General features: G+C 39.1%; 1 protein-coding gene across 1 annotated transcript in view; it reads right to left on the bottom strand.

Moving 5' to 3' along the window:
• kif6 (kinesin family member 6) overlaps window positions 1–17,209 on the bottom strand; it is an 84,837-nt gene that overhangs the window by 30,307 nt on the left and 37,321 nt on the right. The window contains exons 13-14 of the mRNA XM_022194867.2: window positions 11,995–12,168; window positions 534–636 (exon numbers count right to left, since the gene is read on the bottom strand). Coding sequence (XP_022050559.2) covers window positions 534–636; window positions 11,995–12,168 — 277 coding nt within the window. The remainder of the gene's footprint in view (window positions 1–533; window positions 637–11,994; window positions 12,169–17,209) is intronic.

The raw sequence follows: 17,209 nt of genomic DNA, 5'->3' as shown, positions 1-17,209 counted from the left end.
ATTCTTTGAAGTGCTTTAGTTCAATAATTACTGGCATTTCACCATTCTACGATTTGAAAAAATATGTTCTAAATATCCTTAATATATTTGTGAATACTGTATGTATTTAGGGCTGCACAGTGGGATAGTGGTTGGCACTTTTGCCTTGCAGCAAGAAGATCCCCGGTTCAAATCCCGGCCTGGGCCTGGGATCTTTCTGCATGGAGTTTGCATGTTCTCTCTGTGCATGCGTGGGTTTTCTCCGGGTACTCCGGCTTCCTCCCACAGTCCAAAAACATGCTGAGGTTAATTGACTATTCTAAATTGCCCGTAGGTGTGAATGTGAGTGTGATTGTTTGTCTGTATATGTAGCCCTGTGACAGACTGGTGACCTGTCCAGGTGAGGATAAAGCGTTGTATAGAGGATGGATGGATGGATGGATGGATTTATTTTTTATGCTTAAAAGAAAATTGAAAATAGAACAGAATATGTATTTCATTTTGAGCAATATGAGGATGTGAATTTATCAAAACCATAACAACTGGTGACTAACCTCTGTTTGAGTAGACTCTTGTTGTCTTCGATGGTCAGATTGTCCTTGTGGTCCCTTATGAAGGTCTCAAAGGCCTCTTTTTTTCCCATAGACAGCTGTGGACCTGAGGAAAAACAAAATCTGCACTGAGTCTAACAATCAGAATTACTATTCATGCCGCCTGATCTGTGAAACATTTGCTAAATCAAGCCCTCCATACAAACAGCCGTCCTTAATAAAGAGCATGCCTGTCATACCACTGAAACAGATCTACTAACTACGGGAAATTATGTCAAGTCCTGCTGAGCAAATCTGAGCAGTCAGCCCTGAGCTGTACATGTTCCCACATCCACAGGTACTCAACTCCAATCTGGCAGCCAGATGCGAGCTAGAGCCCCACTGATATCACTGACCTCCCCCCCGTTACTAAATGCACAATTGAGGAGCATTAACCTTCCATTCAGTGATTAGACAGAGCATAAACACAGCTGTAAACAGCAGTTCTGAACATGTCAGCGTTACACAGCGGATGCCTCCCCTCCCCCCACTGCTTAACTTTGGAAACTAGCCACATGTGGAAACTACATAATGTTGACATAAAATCCAGCTGACAATGTTTTTAATATGCTTGTAATATTATTTAACGAGCATTTTTTATTAAAGCTTCTTACATCTGCTTTGAAACGCTGTATTTTCACCAGAGAAAGAAAACCAAAACACAACACGTTCTGTTCATCTGTGAAAATCTGAATTGATTACAAATGACCACATTTGTCAATGACTGAACTTTCAAATGCCGTAAAAAAAAATGGAACTGCATAATGCAATACTGTACTCCTCTGCTATGGAGAAACGTAATTGGTATATTCAAATTTTGAAGGACCGTATTTTTTCAGACTGCTGATTACATTAAAAATAAGCACAGATCGTTTACACAGCACACATTTTGTCGACATATATAGCTGACAAAATGTGTGCTGATAGAAATAGACTATCAGTATTAACATTGATAGTTTGTTTCAGGGATGTAAAACTCATCTCAGTTCAGGTTCCACATTCAGTCCAGTTTGATTTCCCCTGGGCTGAACCAGTAAAATCAGAGCATAATAGCCTATAAATACCAACAACTCCAGATTTTTCCTTTGTTTTTTAAAAAAGTACATTCTGAAAATATTCACACTTAAAAAACTATCTTTTTACAAAACATTTTGAAAAATCTGAATAAAAATTCAATTTTAACAACATTGTGCCTCAGTTTTTCATTTGTGCATTACAACTTAGAGATCACAGTTATCCATCTCAGGTATTTGGAACTGAATCATAGTATTTTACTTTATGATCAAAACAACAAAAGTCAGACAAAACAGACAAAAAACAACAAAACAAGAAAAAATATTACAAAAAGGAGACACAAAATTGCAAAAATGAGACAAACGGCACAAAACAAAACCAAAAAGAGACAAAAAATACAGAAAAAAGTTACAAAGTGACAAAAAATAGACAAAAGCAAGACAAAAAATACACAAAAGACAAAAACAAGACAAAAAGGACAATAAAACCCCAAAATGACAAAAAAATTGACAACAGAAGCAAGACAAAAAGAGCACAAAACAACAAAAACGACACATAAAACAACAATACAGCAAAACACAATATGACAAAAATAAGACAAAAAACACAAGTGAGCTAAAAATAACACACAAAACGACAAAAAACAGAAACAAAAGGGCTAAACATGGTGCAAATGACAAAAATCAGACAACAAAAGAAAAAAACAACAAAAACAAGACAAAATATTACAAAAAATGTTACTTTATGATCAAAACAGCTTGTCATCGTCGAGAAATTATTTTAAATTCTCAGTTTTACAAATTTACAATCTGCAGTTCATGTCGTCTCTGTAATTTTAACACTGCATAAAGTCATCCTGTGGGCCGGATTGGACCCTCTGGTGGGCCGGTTTTGGCACAAGGGCCACACGTTTGACACCCCTGGTCTATTTCCTAAGTATCCCATTCCAGTGAGAGCTTCCACATTACTAAGGCCTACTGTGGATTTATTTCCACTATAAATGGAAGGTAGCTGTCATTAATGTTCCAGACTATTACTGGCTTTTGTGCCATTACATGCCAAGATATCTGCAACAAATAGGTGTTTATATTGAAAGAAGACCAAAATTATATGCAGACACTAAATCATGCTGGTAAGCAATCATTCAGAAGTAATACATGCAGCAAAATCAGTTTGTGTTGTCATTTGTTTTTCCCCTACAAAACTGCACTGAAGTGGCTATTACCAAACTAACAGAATACAAGCCAGTATTTTTTATTTTGCTGGACTCTCCTAAATGTCACAATAAAGGCCAGTAAATTCCAACCTTAGGAAATGTGACATGACTGTTTTTACCAAAGACGTACACAGATCAGTAACTCATCTGAGATTAATTGTGGGACAGTTAGGAATTTTGTTTCTTTATTTTTGGAAAGTCCTAATTAAAGCCAGCAGGAATCGCACAGACTTGTGTATCTTGAAAGAGCCAACCTCAACAAATCAGTGTGAGGGTTTCTTGAGGGAAACGCACTCCATCTGCACTCTTGTAAAAAGCAACATTCCAGGAATATCTAGGAGTGATATGACATCATATTATGCTGTACTAACATAATTTGTGGGGTAACGAGATCGCATGGACCTAAGGCCAACTTTCCTAATTATATTTTTCCATGCTTCAAGTGCTGGCAAACCACTGAGGTTTTACAGGAGAGGAATCTGTCGTGACTATTGTTGCTGTTGACTTGTCGATGTTAGAAATGAAACACAAGCAAAGTGAAGCACTACTGTACTGGACAACATTTTAGATAAAAACGTCAAACAAAACAAAACAAAACAAAAATCAGCTGCTGTTTGCAGATGCTGTCAGATGTACTCCAAGAAAACTGATTTCTCGTGCCTTTTCTATCCCTTTTGCTGGCTCCTACATGACTGAAGCTTCTGTTTAGATCACAGAAATGTGTGGAAGGCCTGCTGGAGTCATCAGTGTCTCATTACATGCTAGCAGGATTTACGTTAAGATCTAACTGTCTGTGTAAGTCTCAAATCTCCTTTCAGCCCTGGTATGCTTCACACAAGTCATCAGCAGTCTAAATTCCAACAGAAACACCTTGTCCATTCATTAGCCATCTTTTTGCAGTATAAAAACAATTCTGAAAGGAAAAAGACACTGTTCATCTGCGCCTACACAAGACGATAAATCAACCCCAGGAAAACCCACAGACTCAGAGTAGCCCTGTCTGCAATCTACAGCACACGCGGCACAAATCCAGCTCTATGAGGAAATCAAAGTCCTGTAATGTGTGCAGACTGCTTCTGCAGAGACGGTGGTCATCAGAAAACACTCGCTAATGTCCATGTTTTATTCTGTGCTGGCAAAGCTCAGAGCCCAGTACAGAAGGATGTATTATGGAAAGAGTAGAGTCGATTATATGCCATTCAATCAGTACAAATGGTTTCCATGGAAAGTTAATCATCATTATATTTGCAGTTAATCTTAGGGGGACAGCAATTACCATCAATGCAACCATAGAGGCTGCTGGCTACAGCACCAGAACCCTCAGATTAGACCTAAATTAAAACATACATAAACATTCAGTGACCCATTGAGCATGAGGAAAGGATAAGTGGAGGGCATTTGTTTTGAATTAGAACAGAGTAAAGAACAATGATCTAATGCGCGTATACTTTGGTTATGAGTCTCCAAGTGGGTCGTGGAAAATAGGCACTCCAGATGTGAAGCATACAGTATATGCTGCAGTGTACTGTATTAAAAAACACATTCTGTGTATTTAAGGGAAATGTAATACGTAACTGTCAGAACGTTTTGACACCACAGTTTTAACTAAGACTTTAAAGAAATCATTGACACCTACTGAAAGTCAAATACTACAAGCAGAAGACGTGTTTCCTCTGATGCTCCTGGAACTACTTAGTGTGCTCTTAAAAGCTTTTGTTTCCCAAAGCGCAGAGTCTCTCTGGACAATATCAAGGTTCCTCCGCTGACTAACAGCTGATGGAGTGTTCTACTCAGAGCGTTGGTCGCACACAGAGCAGAAAGAGACTGAAATTTCTCATGAAGTGTGAGAAAAGTGGATGAACATTCCAAAGTGGACATGTAACTGCTAGCAAGGGACTGCGGGATCTGGGATTTTTTGAAAGGATAGCAACTTTTTCAAAAAAAAAGAATGGACAGTAGGAATATTTTTTGGCAAAATGACCTAATTTAGTCATTGTATAGTCTGGCTTAAGAGTGATGTCATGTGTTAACACCAACTAAGTTCACGACTCCAACACAATGCTGCAATTAGTCTTACATTCTTCTCAAGGACCCACAGTATGACCTGGTCCGGTCAGAATTACTTTGTTACTGTCACGTTTCGGAGCTTGAACATATAAAGGTATAAATGTATTTGTGGGCCAGTGAGTCAGAATGTGTAACTGTGGTTGGTTTACTGGCACCATTTCAAGCAGTGCAATGACAGAAATTTATTTAGTCTTTTATGGGTAATAAAAGAGAGAAATCCAGCATATTACCAGCCTGATTCCCAATACAGACTGGAAAGCATCATCTCTACAAATTCCTATTATAAGTTAAATAATGTAAACTGACTCCTCTCCAGAACTAAAACAATGCCTTTGAGAACAATACCTTTTCAGTTCTTTCAGACAAGCGTCCCTCTGATTCCCTACGCCAGTAATGACTTTATGATCCCTCACAGATGGAACTGGTTTATTTAAAAGCTCCAATGGTATTTTCTGTTCTTTTGACCAACTTCATGAAAAAAATGTAATTTCTAAATCCCATTTCTTTTGAATGCAACTCTACATTTTTTTAAAGGTAGTGTCTACAGATACGGACCCGTACCCCTAGCCTGTGGCCTACGGATACGGCACTTTCCCTTCTCATAAATATTAATGAGCCGTACATAAATATTAATGAGCCGGCTGATGAACGCGCTTCGTGATTGGCTGGTAATCCGACGGACATGAATGTTAATGAGCCGGCTCCGCTGATGAAGGCGCTTCCGTGATTCGAGGTGAATCTGCGTGCGGAGCCTGTCATGTGAGTCATCTTTGACTGTTAATTAGTTTACCACTGAACGCGGTAAACTAATTAATAGGAACTGGACTTCAAACAATTTAGACACGGCGTCTAAAAGCGTAAAAACTACATTGTCTAAAGTGTGAGAGGAGACGGTGTATTTTTGGTTAAATTATACAATGTTCGCCGTCAAAGTCATTCATATAAACTGCCTGTAATGTGCAGCAATAACCGGCGCCAGCTCTTCAGTGACCTTAACGGTCCGTACCTCTAGTACAGATGCTACGGGTACGGGTCCGTACCTCTAGCATCAACCTTTTTTAAAATAACCAACAGTTTACTTTCTTGATAAATTCTTCATTATTAAGTATTTACAAAATTATCTAATGCACCTCCCTCTTTGTGAAACAAGAGATTTTTCAGTCTGTCAAGAGGAAATGTGAGGAAAGTATACAATTAGATGGTTAATTATTACATCATCTCCAATGGATCAGATCTCAAGTGTCACAAAATCTGATTTGAACTCAATTTTTGTTAACTAGCAGCTGCTGCAATAAACTACTGATGTGGAAACTAAGTCAAAAATCATAGGTCGGAGTCTAAGACTTGACCGTGTTCAAATGTCTAAAAAGCTTCTTTGAAGATCTTAAAACAATCACCAGGAGAAGTCAGCATTCAGGGACAGCAGGATTTATTGTCAGCAGCAGGTCCAGGGGTAGTTCTTAGCAGTGATAAACACAAGACATACTGAAGATACTGAGCTGTGTATTGACGTTTATGCTGTGACAGTTGGTCAGGGCGTATTACTGGAGAGATACTTCTGACACCGTTATACTTTTTTGAATCTATTGGTCAGATCTTGACATCGGGTTGTCATGTTTCACCACTAGGCCACACTTTAAAGAGGACGTTAGGTTACCGTTAGGTCATGTTTTACAGAAAACGTGTCCACACATGTTCAGACTCTGCATCAGGCTCCCTACACATCTTACCCCTTTTATTTTAAGGCAGATTTCATACATATTATACCTTCATGTATTGTTATGTTTATGTTTCTGATACACCTCTTTTAAAAGTTATGTTGCCTTAAGTTTACACCATGATGTTCGGAGTACTCCATTTGTATTATTTCCTAAAAAGCATATGATTTATCTTCACACCAAATTTACAGGTTATACTTTATGATCTTCACAATATCAGCAAAACATCAGTCATGACTAGTGTATTCATCACTATGTATTTCAGACGCATGTTTTCAGTCTAATAGCATTTGACATAATTATATCATCTTTTACACAAAACTATGACACTACACTACATGCTCTGGACAGACACAAACTTCATATGTACTAGGACACATCAGTGACAAGGAAATCATGAAAAAACATCAATTTTCTGAGTAATTAAACCTCATTAAAGTTCTTTTTCTACTGCAAATTTTTCCTTAGAGTTAGCATTTGGCAGACAGTTTAGCTCACTAATGACCTTGCAGATGTTCTGGAGTTGTGCTGCTACCAGCTGCTTTGGAGAAGGTTGGATGTAGGTCAGAAAAAGTGAGGACTGAATGGACTATTATATGCAGCTGCGCTTTCACAATGCTCTAACTTCTAATATAGGTTCACAGCAAAACTGAAGTAATGGCAGTATTATATACTGACATGTTTACTACTATCTTAAGTGGAAGAAAAGAAATTCTGCAAATATTTAAACACAATAATTTATGAAATATATGAAGAATTTATTTGCAAAAACAGACGACTCCGTTTTGATACATTTTCAGAAAACTTTTTTTATTGTTACATGAGATTATATCAATCAAACTGAAGTTGGTGAAAAAACTGAGAAAAAATAAATTATTATTGTTATTATTATTATTATTATCTCAAGTAAACAATAAAAAATAAGTTTTCTGAAAATTAATAAAATGGAGTTATCTGTTTTTGCAAATAAACTCTTCATATATAATATATAATGTGTAATCTGTGTACCAACACCCACTACAGTCATATCTCCTGAAACTGTGTACTGTTGCTGTTGCTCATCACTGAAAGTGTGATAATGAATTCTATGGGGAAAAGTGGGTGTTCATGTATGACATGTTGGGGATTGTGTATGACGTGGACTTGTCCCTACATTTATTTTCTACTGGGCCAAGATTAACTTTTTTAATTTTGAAGGATCATTCAATATGGGAGGGCAGCAGTATTGTTGACCTTTTAGGGATCCTAACTTTGTGAAACATTTTTTTAGGAACTCAAGGAGGTAAAAATGCAAAACTAGTCAAGCTAAAATTCATTTGTGGCTTCATCTTTAATCACTGCCATCTCAATCGAAAGTCCTCTGTCTAATCCTTGCAGCAGCGTATCCTACACTCATCCCTTCGATGCTATTTCAACTATATCACCTGTCCTCTGCGATGTCAACAAAATGTCATGTCATGGTCTAGACTTTCAGAAACCTGAAAAAAAAGCCAAAAGAAGGTACAGAAGTCTAGTTTCCTCTCAGACTGCTTGAATTAGAATACACTGAAAGGTTTTACTATGAAATATTTGCCTGGTGATGCCAAAAAAAGACTACATTTCCTACTTTTAAATTATGTTGGATGCATTCAAAGGCTCCAACTAAACACTCATGGCCATGTAGGTAATTGGTATTTTATCTGTCTGATCACTATGGCAACTGTAGCCACGGTGAATAAACACATGCTAAATGTGGAAATTGTGGGAAATTGTTGAAAAATGTAAATATTTGTGATTATATACTATACTACAACGTATAAAACATACACAGACACCTGTATCAAAGAGTGCCCTTTATCTGTGTAGTATTACAAAGCATGAGATCCCACTCTGCTATGGGTCAAGAACAAATGGAGGTCATCACACAAGCTACACCTGGAGAAAGAAGGACAAAAGAGGACTTAAGTTGCTGGATGAAAACAAATCTTCTTGTGGGATAAACCAGATGATAATATAGACCCTCCAGAAAAACGCGATTATGCGATCGCATGAATTCCCGCATTAATCACCAAAATGCTGATTATGCGGGAAGTCAATTATTTCCCAAAAGGCCGCATAATCCCCACAAAACAGCGCATAATTCCCGCAAGAATCTCACATTTCCACGAAAAAAAGAGAAATATGTGGGTCCCGCTTGATTTCACAATTTCCGCATAAAATGAGAAAACTATAACCAATATAAATGGAGTTGTGAGTTTTTATGTGACGCCCGGCCTGATGTCATCAGTTCGCGCATTCACACACACTATAGAAGCACGAGCTGATGTGGAGCGCGGCGCCAGTGTTGCCAACTTAGCGACTTTCTCGCTAAATCTAGCGACTTTTTAAAGCGTCCTAGCGACTTTTTTTGTCAAAAGCGACTAGCCACAAATCTAGCGACTTTTTCTGCCGTTTTGGAGACTGACAGGAAAACTTGGATCATTCAGCAGTTACTGTCCTCAACAAGCAGCAGGTGCTGCTGCGAGCTTCTCCCCCTCCCAAAGCACAGGCTGTCAGTCCAGTAACCCCGCAGCAGTCCCAGTGTCTGATTAGAGGACATATCCCTCCGCGTCCAGACGGCAGGTGAATCGCGCATATTTTTGCATATTTTTGCATATTTTTGCACATTTCACAACTATTCACATACTTTGCAACTTTCCACAATTTCCCCGCATAAAATGGCATAAAAACCCCGCATACTCATTCATATAATCAAGGATTTTAGACCGCATAATCAAGTTTTTTAGCCCGCATAATAAAGGATTTTTGTCTGCGTTTTTCTGGAGGGTCTAATAATAATAGCTCCATATATGACTGCACATCTCACTACCCGACAGACACATACCGCACATCATTTATCAGTGATGTTATAAACTCCTCATAGTGCTGCACTTTATTCTTTCCATAGATGGCTGATTTGCTTTCTAATCCTGACTGGACAGAGTTGAATCAAATCTGGTATATGCTCTCCTGTCACAGACCCTGATTTGCTGGCCTCATTACTGTAGTGGGCACCATTACACAAAAATGTCAGCGAGGAAGAGGATGCTGTGGTCAGGACAGACAGGAGCGCAGCCTCAGTTTGATGAGTTTCTGGCTTGTACCCATGTGCCCGATGGCTATGACCGAGCTTGTTATAAGAGCTCAGGTTTATCATCACATTTAAAGCTCCACTTAACCAAAATTAAACTAGAAAAGCCAAATAAATGCTGCCTCTGGTCACCGAGCATGTCTGACAGCTTGATTAGCTTGACTTTTGGCAAATCAAGTTAATGTTTAGAAAGTTATTATCAGAGAGAAGCTGCAGTCTGAACTTACTCTGTGATTTTTGGGCCATCATAATAAGCGTTCTTCAAAGGTTAAGATAACCTAATCAACCGCAACACTGTGAGGACTCTCAGTTCAGGAAGAGTAAGTATGGGTAGCCTGCAGGTGCACAAGTAAAACACTTAATTAGGTAATTTTTTCAAGACTTCCCTTTACGTATTTTTCAAAAGGACAAGTAGTAAATATCCTGTGGCATGTTTACCTATATGATTTACTGTACATATTATTGCATTAGAATTAAAGACTATAAACAATGTATTTAGCAGTTCTTTTTAAAAGACACAGAGATGCAAAGATGCTCTATAAACAAACCTTTCTCACATGGAGTAGGTCCAGCTCTTCTATCCCGGTCACGTCTCTTGTGTTTACACTGCAGCATTCTTGGCCTCTGTTCTCCCGCTTCGTGTTCCAGTGAGTATTACAGGTTTTAAACTCATCAGCTTTTCATCAGCAACAAATTACAGGTTTAATAGACTGCACTGTCTAATGTTGTTTTGCTGACAGGACTAGATCGGGCCACTTGACTGACCTCTGAAAGGAAACTCTTAAGTACATGCAATCCCACTGATGCCGCTATGTAGAAATACGCAGAGTTCTGGGATGTCAGCCTCTTCTCCATGCAGTAAAATCTAGAAATCAAGAGTATGTTATGGCCCACGGGCACCCACAACAGGCACACTGAAAATCCACACGACCACAGAAAAACTGCCCACATTCCAACTGAGAGAGATCACCTGTCTGTAGGCTTAGCACCTAATTTATCACAAGCTTAGAAAGACTGACTGTCACATTTAATGGAGTCAACATCTGTGAAAAATGTATTTAATTTATACTGTGCTTTATTAGTCCCTGTGGGATGGGACCCACTCTCAGCATTTAGTAGCAGTGAGCAGCCATGGGCCAATTCCACTGCTGAGGATATTAGCTTATACCTAGCATGTGTGCCTTTTGGGGTGAGAGGAAACTGCACACAGAAAGGTCAAAACTGTTCCTGATAGGGTTCAAACCTTGGACTTCTTTTTAGAGGTGAATAAAATGACCAAAAAAAATGGCATTATGGCTATTTTGACAGATATTGTGATGGCAATATAAACTACAATTTTAGTGGGAATGGTATTTTTGCATCTCCTTTCTGCATGAAACAAATCCAAAAATGCAAATATGATTTTTGCTGCAGTATGTACACAAAAACAATCGTCCCATACATCTGTAGAAAATTATTTGTAGGCCGGAGTATCTCTGTAGAAGCACAAGATCATTGTGTTTGTGAGTACATCTATGTTAAACGGACACATTCTATGGTGCTGTGATTTCTGTTTTCGGAAATGCTATGACTGAGCAGGCTTGGTGGAGTACTGCGCTATCTAAGTGCTTTTCTTGTATTTATATGTTGTGACACATTTTACTATAATCAAAAAGTTGCACCTTCTACAATTTGGATGATGAAAACCCATTGAGCCATCATACTTTGTAAATAGTGCAATTAGAAAGAGTGGTTCAATCAAATTTTAAACCACAACAAACAAAACTTTAAATAAAATACTGTATCTAATCCAACAGATAAGATTGGCTTTATGTGTTATTCTCTTGAAATGGGGGTGATGTTGCTTGTCAAGCTTGCAATACAAGAAAAATACATTTAAAAAACTGGGCAGCGACTTTTTTTTTCCAGAAACAGTGGATCGTCAACATTGCTGTGGATTTGTACTGAAAGATAGTCCTGATTGTTTTAGTTGGAGGCAAAGTCTGACATCTCAAAACCAAGAAAACAAAACAAGACTATCTGGTTAGATAGCCCTAACTTTAAGTTGAAGGAAATATGTTTCTTGGGGTTTGGTTAAACCAACCATTTATGAGCTGCCCTCATTATATGGCCATAAATTGCTAGGTTAACAACGTTATCTGGAAATGTCTTGAGTAACAGAGCCACAAAGACGCAAATGGCAGTGCCACTCAGTTCAAGCTAGACTCCATTTGAGCTTAGAGTCCCAGTCTAGTCTCTGTCACAGCAGACTTTTCCAGATTATTTTAAATGTTCAAAATGCAAAATGTTTTTCTGAAGTACCTCTCTGCATGTGCTGTGTAGCCCGTCCACCATGGTTTACTGAAGCAGCATCCACGCTTCCTTCTTTCATCAGTGGCATTGTGGACGCCCTCTGGTCAGTGGGGATGCTAGCGAGCTGAGCAGCAGCATCCGCGGCGCTTTTCTTCTCCTTCTTCAACATCTTAACTAGGATACCTGCACCACCAAGTTAAGGACTAGAGTACTGGAGGGAAAAGAGAGATACCGCTCAATTGCAGACGCACATCAAACAACTCATTTTAAAAGAGGTTGACTGTAAGACTTTGATGCACAGATAAACAACAACAGCATCAACCTGAATATCACCTCAGACATCTTTCACAGCATGAGGACAGCTAGACAGTTCCTCCGAATATTTCAATTCAAACAGAGTTTATTTTGGCACTTAACTGTCATTACTATAAGCTGAAAAGTGACAAGAGTAAGTACAGGAGTAGCCACTAAAGTAATTTCCTGAGTGCTGACATGTGTTCAGCATCTGACCTTAGAGGCTCGGGAAGGTGTCGTGGTCTGGGATGAATCAGTGGAGGGAAGAGGAGCCAGACAGGCTGCAGAGATGCTGCCAAGATTCCACAAAATCCTCTCCCACTGATGAGGTTGTATGTATGTGCTTGTCTACTTGAGTCCAAGTGTAGATGTGTCGGTGAGTGTGACAGGGAAAAGCTGAGCAGTTACAAGAGGAGAATGTGGAAAACTGTCTGCTTAGACCCTGTTCACACTTTCATTGCCACGACACGTTTCACTTGTCCATTTGCAATGTCTCTGTGCAATCAGACAGTTTACTATAATCGCTTCCTTCACTCCATCCCATGCCGTTTGCTTTTACCTCTACAGTAACATTTTGTATTTAATGGGTTTGTCGTACCTAAACTGCTTTCAGCTGGCTTCACAGATTTTTTAATTAATAATCATGCAGCAGAGCACAACAGCAGTCAGCACTTTTAAATTGTATTATCAAATTGATGCCTGGTTGCTAAGCTTCTGGATGCCATTTGCAGACCTGTAGAGCAATTTTTACTGTACAACAGCAGCACACTACTTTTCCACTCCTGGAGAGAGAGGAAAGGATGGTGCTAGCAGAGGCAATTTTTTGCAATCAGAACTTCTGACAGATGGAAACTTGTTTATTTTATGAACATCAATTGCACCGGAAAATTGTATAAAGAAGCACATCATGAAGACATTTTACAAAAAGGTTGCTTTTAGTTAGAAAAGGAACTGAAAGCAAGGAATCAAAGCCCATCAGGGAGTAGCAGGTAAATGGAATAAAGCTTAGCCAAAGTTATTCCTCTATGAAGGATGGCTGTGAAAAAGAGCATTCAACTTCTAGCCCTGATCTCTATATACATTGCTTGTATATGAATAAAACATTACAGTCTCATAAAATATTCATCTACCTCCTGCCCCCTGTGCCTGTTTTTCCACTATACAGCAAATGGAAGTGTGTCTGATGGCCGAATCACAACCCATAATTTAGAGTCACACAACACATTAGTCTGTTCCTCAAGCACTTTCCTAACATGAGATTAGCAGACATTTAGTTGTGGTCAGACTGTAACTGTGGTGGTCATCAGATAATTTGGGATGTTCAAAAAAATAATAATTCGAATGTCATTATTTGGATGACGAATGGATGTTTTTCTGAAGGGGCTTGAGAAGTTAATTTATACTCCTGTCAGCCAATACAAAGGGGATGTCAGTGGGAACAATAACATGGAAGAACCAATGTCTCCAATTACAGTTTCCAATGAAACCGACCATGCAGTCTTTCCAAAATTGCCAAAATCTAAACCCAACACAATTCCAAATGACCTATAGAAGCCAAGTTTTACAAAAAAAATGACTGTTTCTGTGGGTCCTATGTCATTGTTTCATACAAGTCGTTACTCCAGACTGCTGTTCACCAGGTTTTTCCATTATTGAAATCTCAAGCATCTGATATCTTCATTTATGCTCAACACTACCATAAGCCTAGAGTATATGTTAAAAACGTCTCCAGGGGGTTGAACGTGAGACCTGTGGGCTGCTTGACATGCCATGCACTCAGAAGGCTGTGGTCAGACTCCGCTTATGATGTGCTCACTTCCTCATCTTTCTTGTCATTCCCTATTATACTGTCCAATAAAGCAGACATAACAGGAAATAAAGAAAATACCTTTAAAATTATTGGCTGGCAGAGATGTGGTGTCACTCTCAACGGTGGCACAAAAGGCTCCGACTTCAGTGCGCCATACAGTGTAGAGAAAACAAGACACGTTTCAAGAAACAACATGTCATTCTGTTGAAATAGTCACTACAATTAGAGCATGGAAGGAAAGTTAGTAAAAAGAACTACAACCAGCACCTACCACTTAGTTTTACCCTCAGGCAGGACGAAGGATGTTGGCAAATGATTCACTGCCAATCTGTGGCTTAGAGCAGGCCAGTTTCTCGTACCTAAACCTAACCAAGTCTTAACTCATTCAACTCCAAGCATTTATACACAATTTTACCTGAAAAACATCCCAAAATTCAATCAGTCACAGCTCCACAGGTGTAATTCTAACATCATCAAGCAGGTGCTCTATGGACATGAGATACTTGAGAGAATTTTAAATTTTAACTAGAAAAGCACTGAGAGAGAGCAGTACTCCGCCAAGGCTGCTCAGTCGTTGGATTTGGAGTAGAATCGCAATCGTGATCGTCAGCAGGCAGCTGAGGTAGCGTTCACTTGCTGTCATGGTTACAGTGATGCCGTGCTGCTTTCTCACAGTGATGCAGAAATCTTTAATCCGTGGACCCAGAGGATAAGACGCATCACTGCCAAAATCTAATCACTTGGTCCTTGTGTCATTTCTGACCTTCCCTGAAGGTTTCATCCAAATCCATTATTCCGTTTTTGAGTAATGTTGCACAGATGAACAGATACACATAAACAGATGGGCAAACCAACAAAAACTTCACCACGTTCCTTGGCAGAGTAACCATTTGGTCTCTGCTGGGGGAATTTCAATCATTTGGATGGTTTTAACTGTGTCCTCATCAAGTTTCAGTGCTTATTTTTGGTGAAACTGTAAAATGATTTTCCAGATAACACTTAGTCTCAAATAACAAATAAGTAAACTCTGAACAAAACCTGAGACAGTGCAGTAACACCACTATTTGAAATGGTCCCGAGGGACCCCAGTGTTACAATCAGCTCTTCTGTGTTGCTTCAGCAAACAGAAACTAGATGATGAGTGGCTTTACAACTACAGTAATATTTACATGTCATCAGTACAATCCAACATCAGGCAAACATTCCCAATCTGCAAAAGGACCCATTTAGGCAATTTCATTCAATCACCACTCATTTGCATATATGCAAATAATGTGCAGCTGGCAGCAAACCTAAATTCTTGGCTGCATCTATGTTTGACAATTTAAAATTGTGGACAATGCTCATAAATACAGAGTTCTCACAAAACCCAGTGTGGCTGAGCTACGCAGCTGAAACCAGCAAACAATAAAACCCTCCCAACTCTGACTGACTGTTGCACTGGATGTGAAATTTGCATATTAATCAACACTACAATAAGCTATGACAATTACATATCAAGCTTGTTGAGTCCGTTTTATCAAACCCATACGTATATAAACACAGCTTCAAGCATGCTGAACTGTCATGATATGTTTCCCTTCTCAGAAATGATTAAACATACTTAATGTTGGTTTTCGTAAGCAATAAAGCACAACTTGAATCAAGGTTACTATCCCTGCTAGTGATAAATCAGAAAATGTTAATCTCCTGGTGGTACTGTATGAAATGCCGTGGTATCACCAAATTCAGTAGGAGGAATCTGTGAAGATTTTTGTGCCAATCCATCTGCTGTATGTTCACACATTTTACTGGGGAATCAAACTTGGCATCCCAGAACAGGGAGCTTAAGCATCTCCAGTCAAGCACATAAATTACTGCATTTATGAGATCCAGGGATTTTTTCAGTAGAGGAAACAATCTTCAAGCAGTAAATTTCATGGCTTTTTTTTTTTTGACTGAGGGGAATTTTGAGCATTAATGCCTTGATGTAAGAAATCATAATGAACAATGGCCAGAGTTGTTCAGGGAATCCAGCAAACTCTGAAGAATGCAGTAAACACAGAGTGTGATACATTCTGTGCCTTATCAATTATATTACCTAAATCCTTCTTGGAAATAATCAGCACATGTTGTCCAAGAGAACATAAAAATGATGCTAGTAGAGAGTGCTACCATTCACATTTGCTACCCGAAAATTGAGTTTTTCCACTTTATATCCTGGAACATTGGTTTACGTGTGTAATTACACCCACGTTCCACTTTAGTTAAAATTAATTTGATAAATGAAAGGTTTACTTCTGTTAAACACTTTCATGATGAATCCCCTAAGCTAAAGAACAGGTAGGACTTAGGTAAGAAGGTAGTAGGCTACAACTTTATGGGTTAATTCTAAATCTCGCACACTGTTCTATGTTATAGCAATGTTTGAGAGCATTCTGTAACAGAGATGCTTGTGTAACTGCATACAATACGTAGAATTGATGCATCAAGTCTAATTAAACCACCAAGCAGCTGAATGCCAGGGGTCTCAGCCAGCAGATGAGATGAATCTCTGCAGCTCCACTGTAATTTACTACAACAGACTGTGGACAAGCCTAAATACGACCTGCTACTTTTACGTGGCCATACAAATGTGTGTGCTATGTTACTCTTAAAAGTCTGCAGTGTTTGTTGGTTCTCCTTGTTGCTCTCTCATCATGTCAGCGGTGGATTTATCATCACTCTAGCAGAGACAGCTAAACATTCCCAGGTGCCCAAGCTTCCATGTAGAGTCAGCCACGCATAGACACACACACAGGGGCAGTGGGTACGGGTACACAATTTGTTTCACAGGGAACTTTGGCATAATTAACCCTGTAAGAAAGTAGTCACGCTCAGTGTCAGTGGTGGGAACAGCAGGTACAGGAACCAGTGGCTCCTGGAAGTAGCTTTAACAGCGTAGAGTAAAGGAGGTAGGACAGTAGCTGCATACAGACATGGACAGTGTGGTCATTAGTTAGCAGATACAAGTTGGAATCTAGACAGTTATTAGGACTCTAGCTGGGAATGAAGTCACCCCTACAGGCTTGGTCAACCCAGACTATAGTGTTACACACTACAGACAGACCACCCCGACTGAAGGATTGAAAGTTTAGGCTA

The sequence above is a fragment of the Acanthochromis polyacanthus genome, chromosome 1, assembly GCF_021347895.1.
Source record: "Acanthochromis polyacanthus isolate Apoly-LR-REF ecotype Palm Island chromosome 1, KAUST_Apoly_ChrSc, whole genome shotgun sequence".
In the NCBI taxonomy this organism is placed as follows: Eukaryota; Metazoa; Chordata; class Actinopteri; family Pomacentridae; genus Acanthochromis; species Acanthochromis polyacanthus.
The sequence above is the reverse complement of the archived record's forward strand: the minus strand, read 5'-3'. Positions and strand labels throughout refer to the sequence as shown.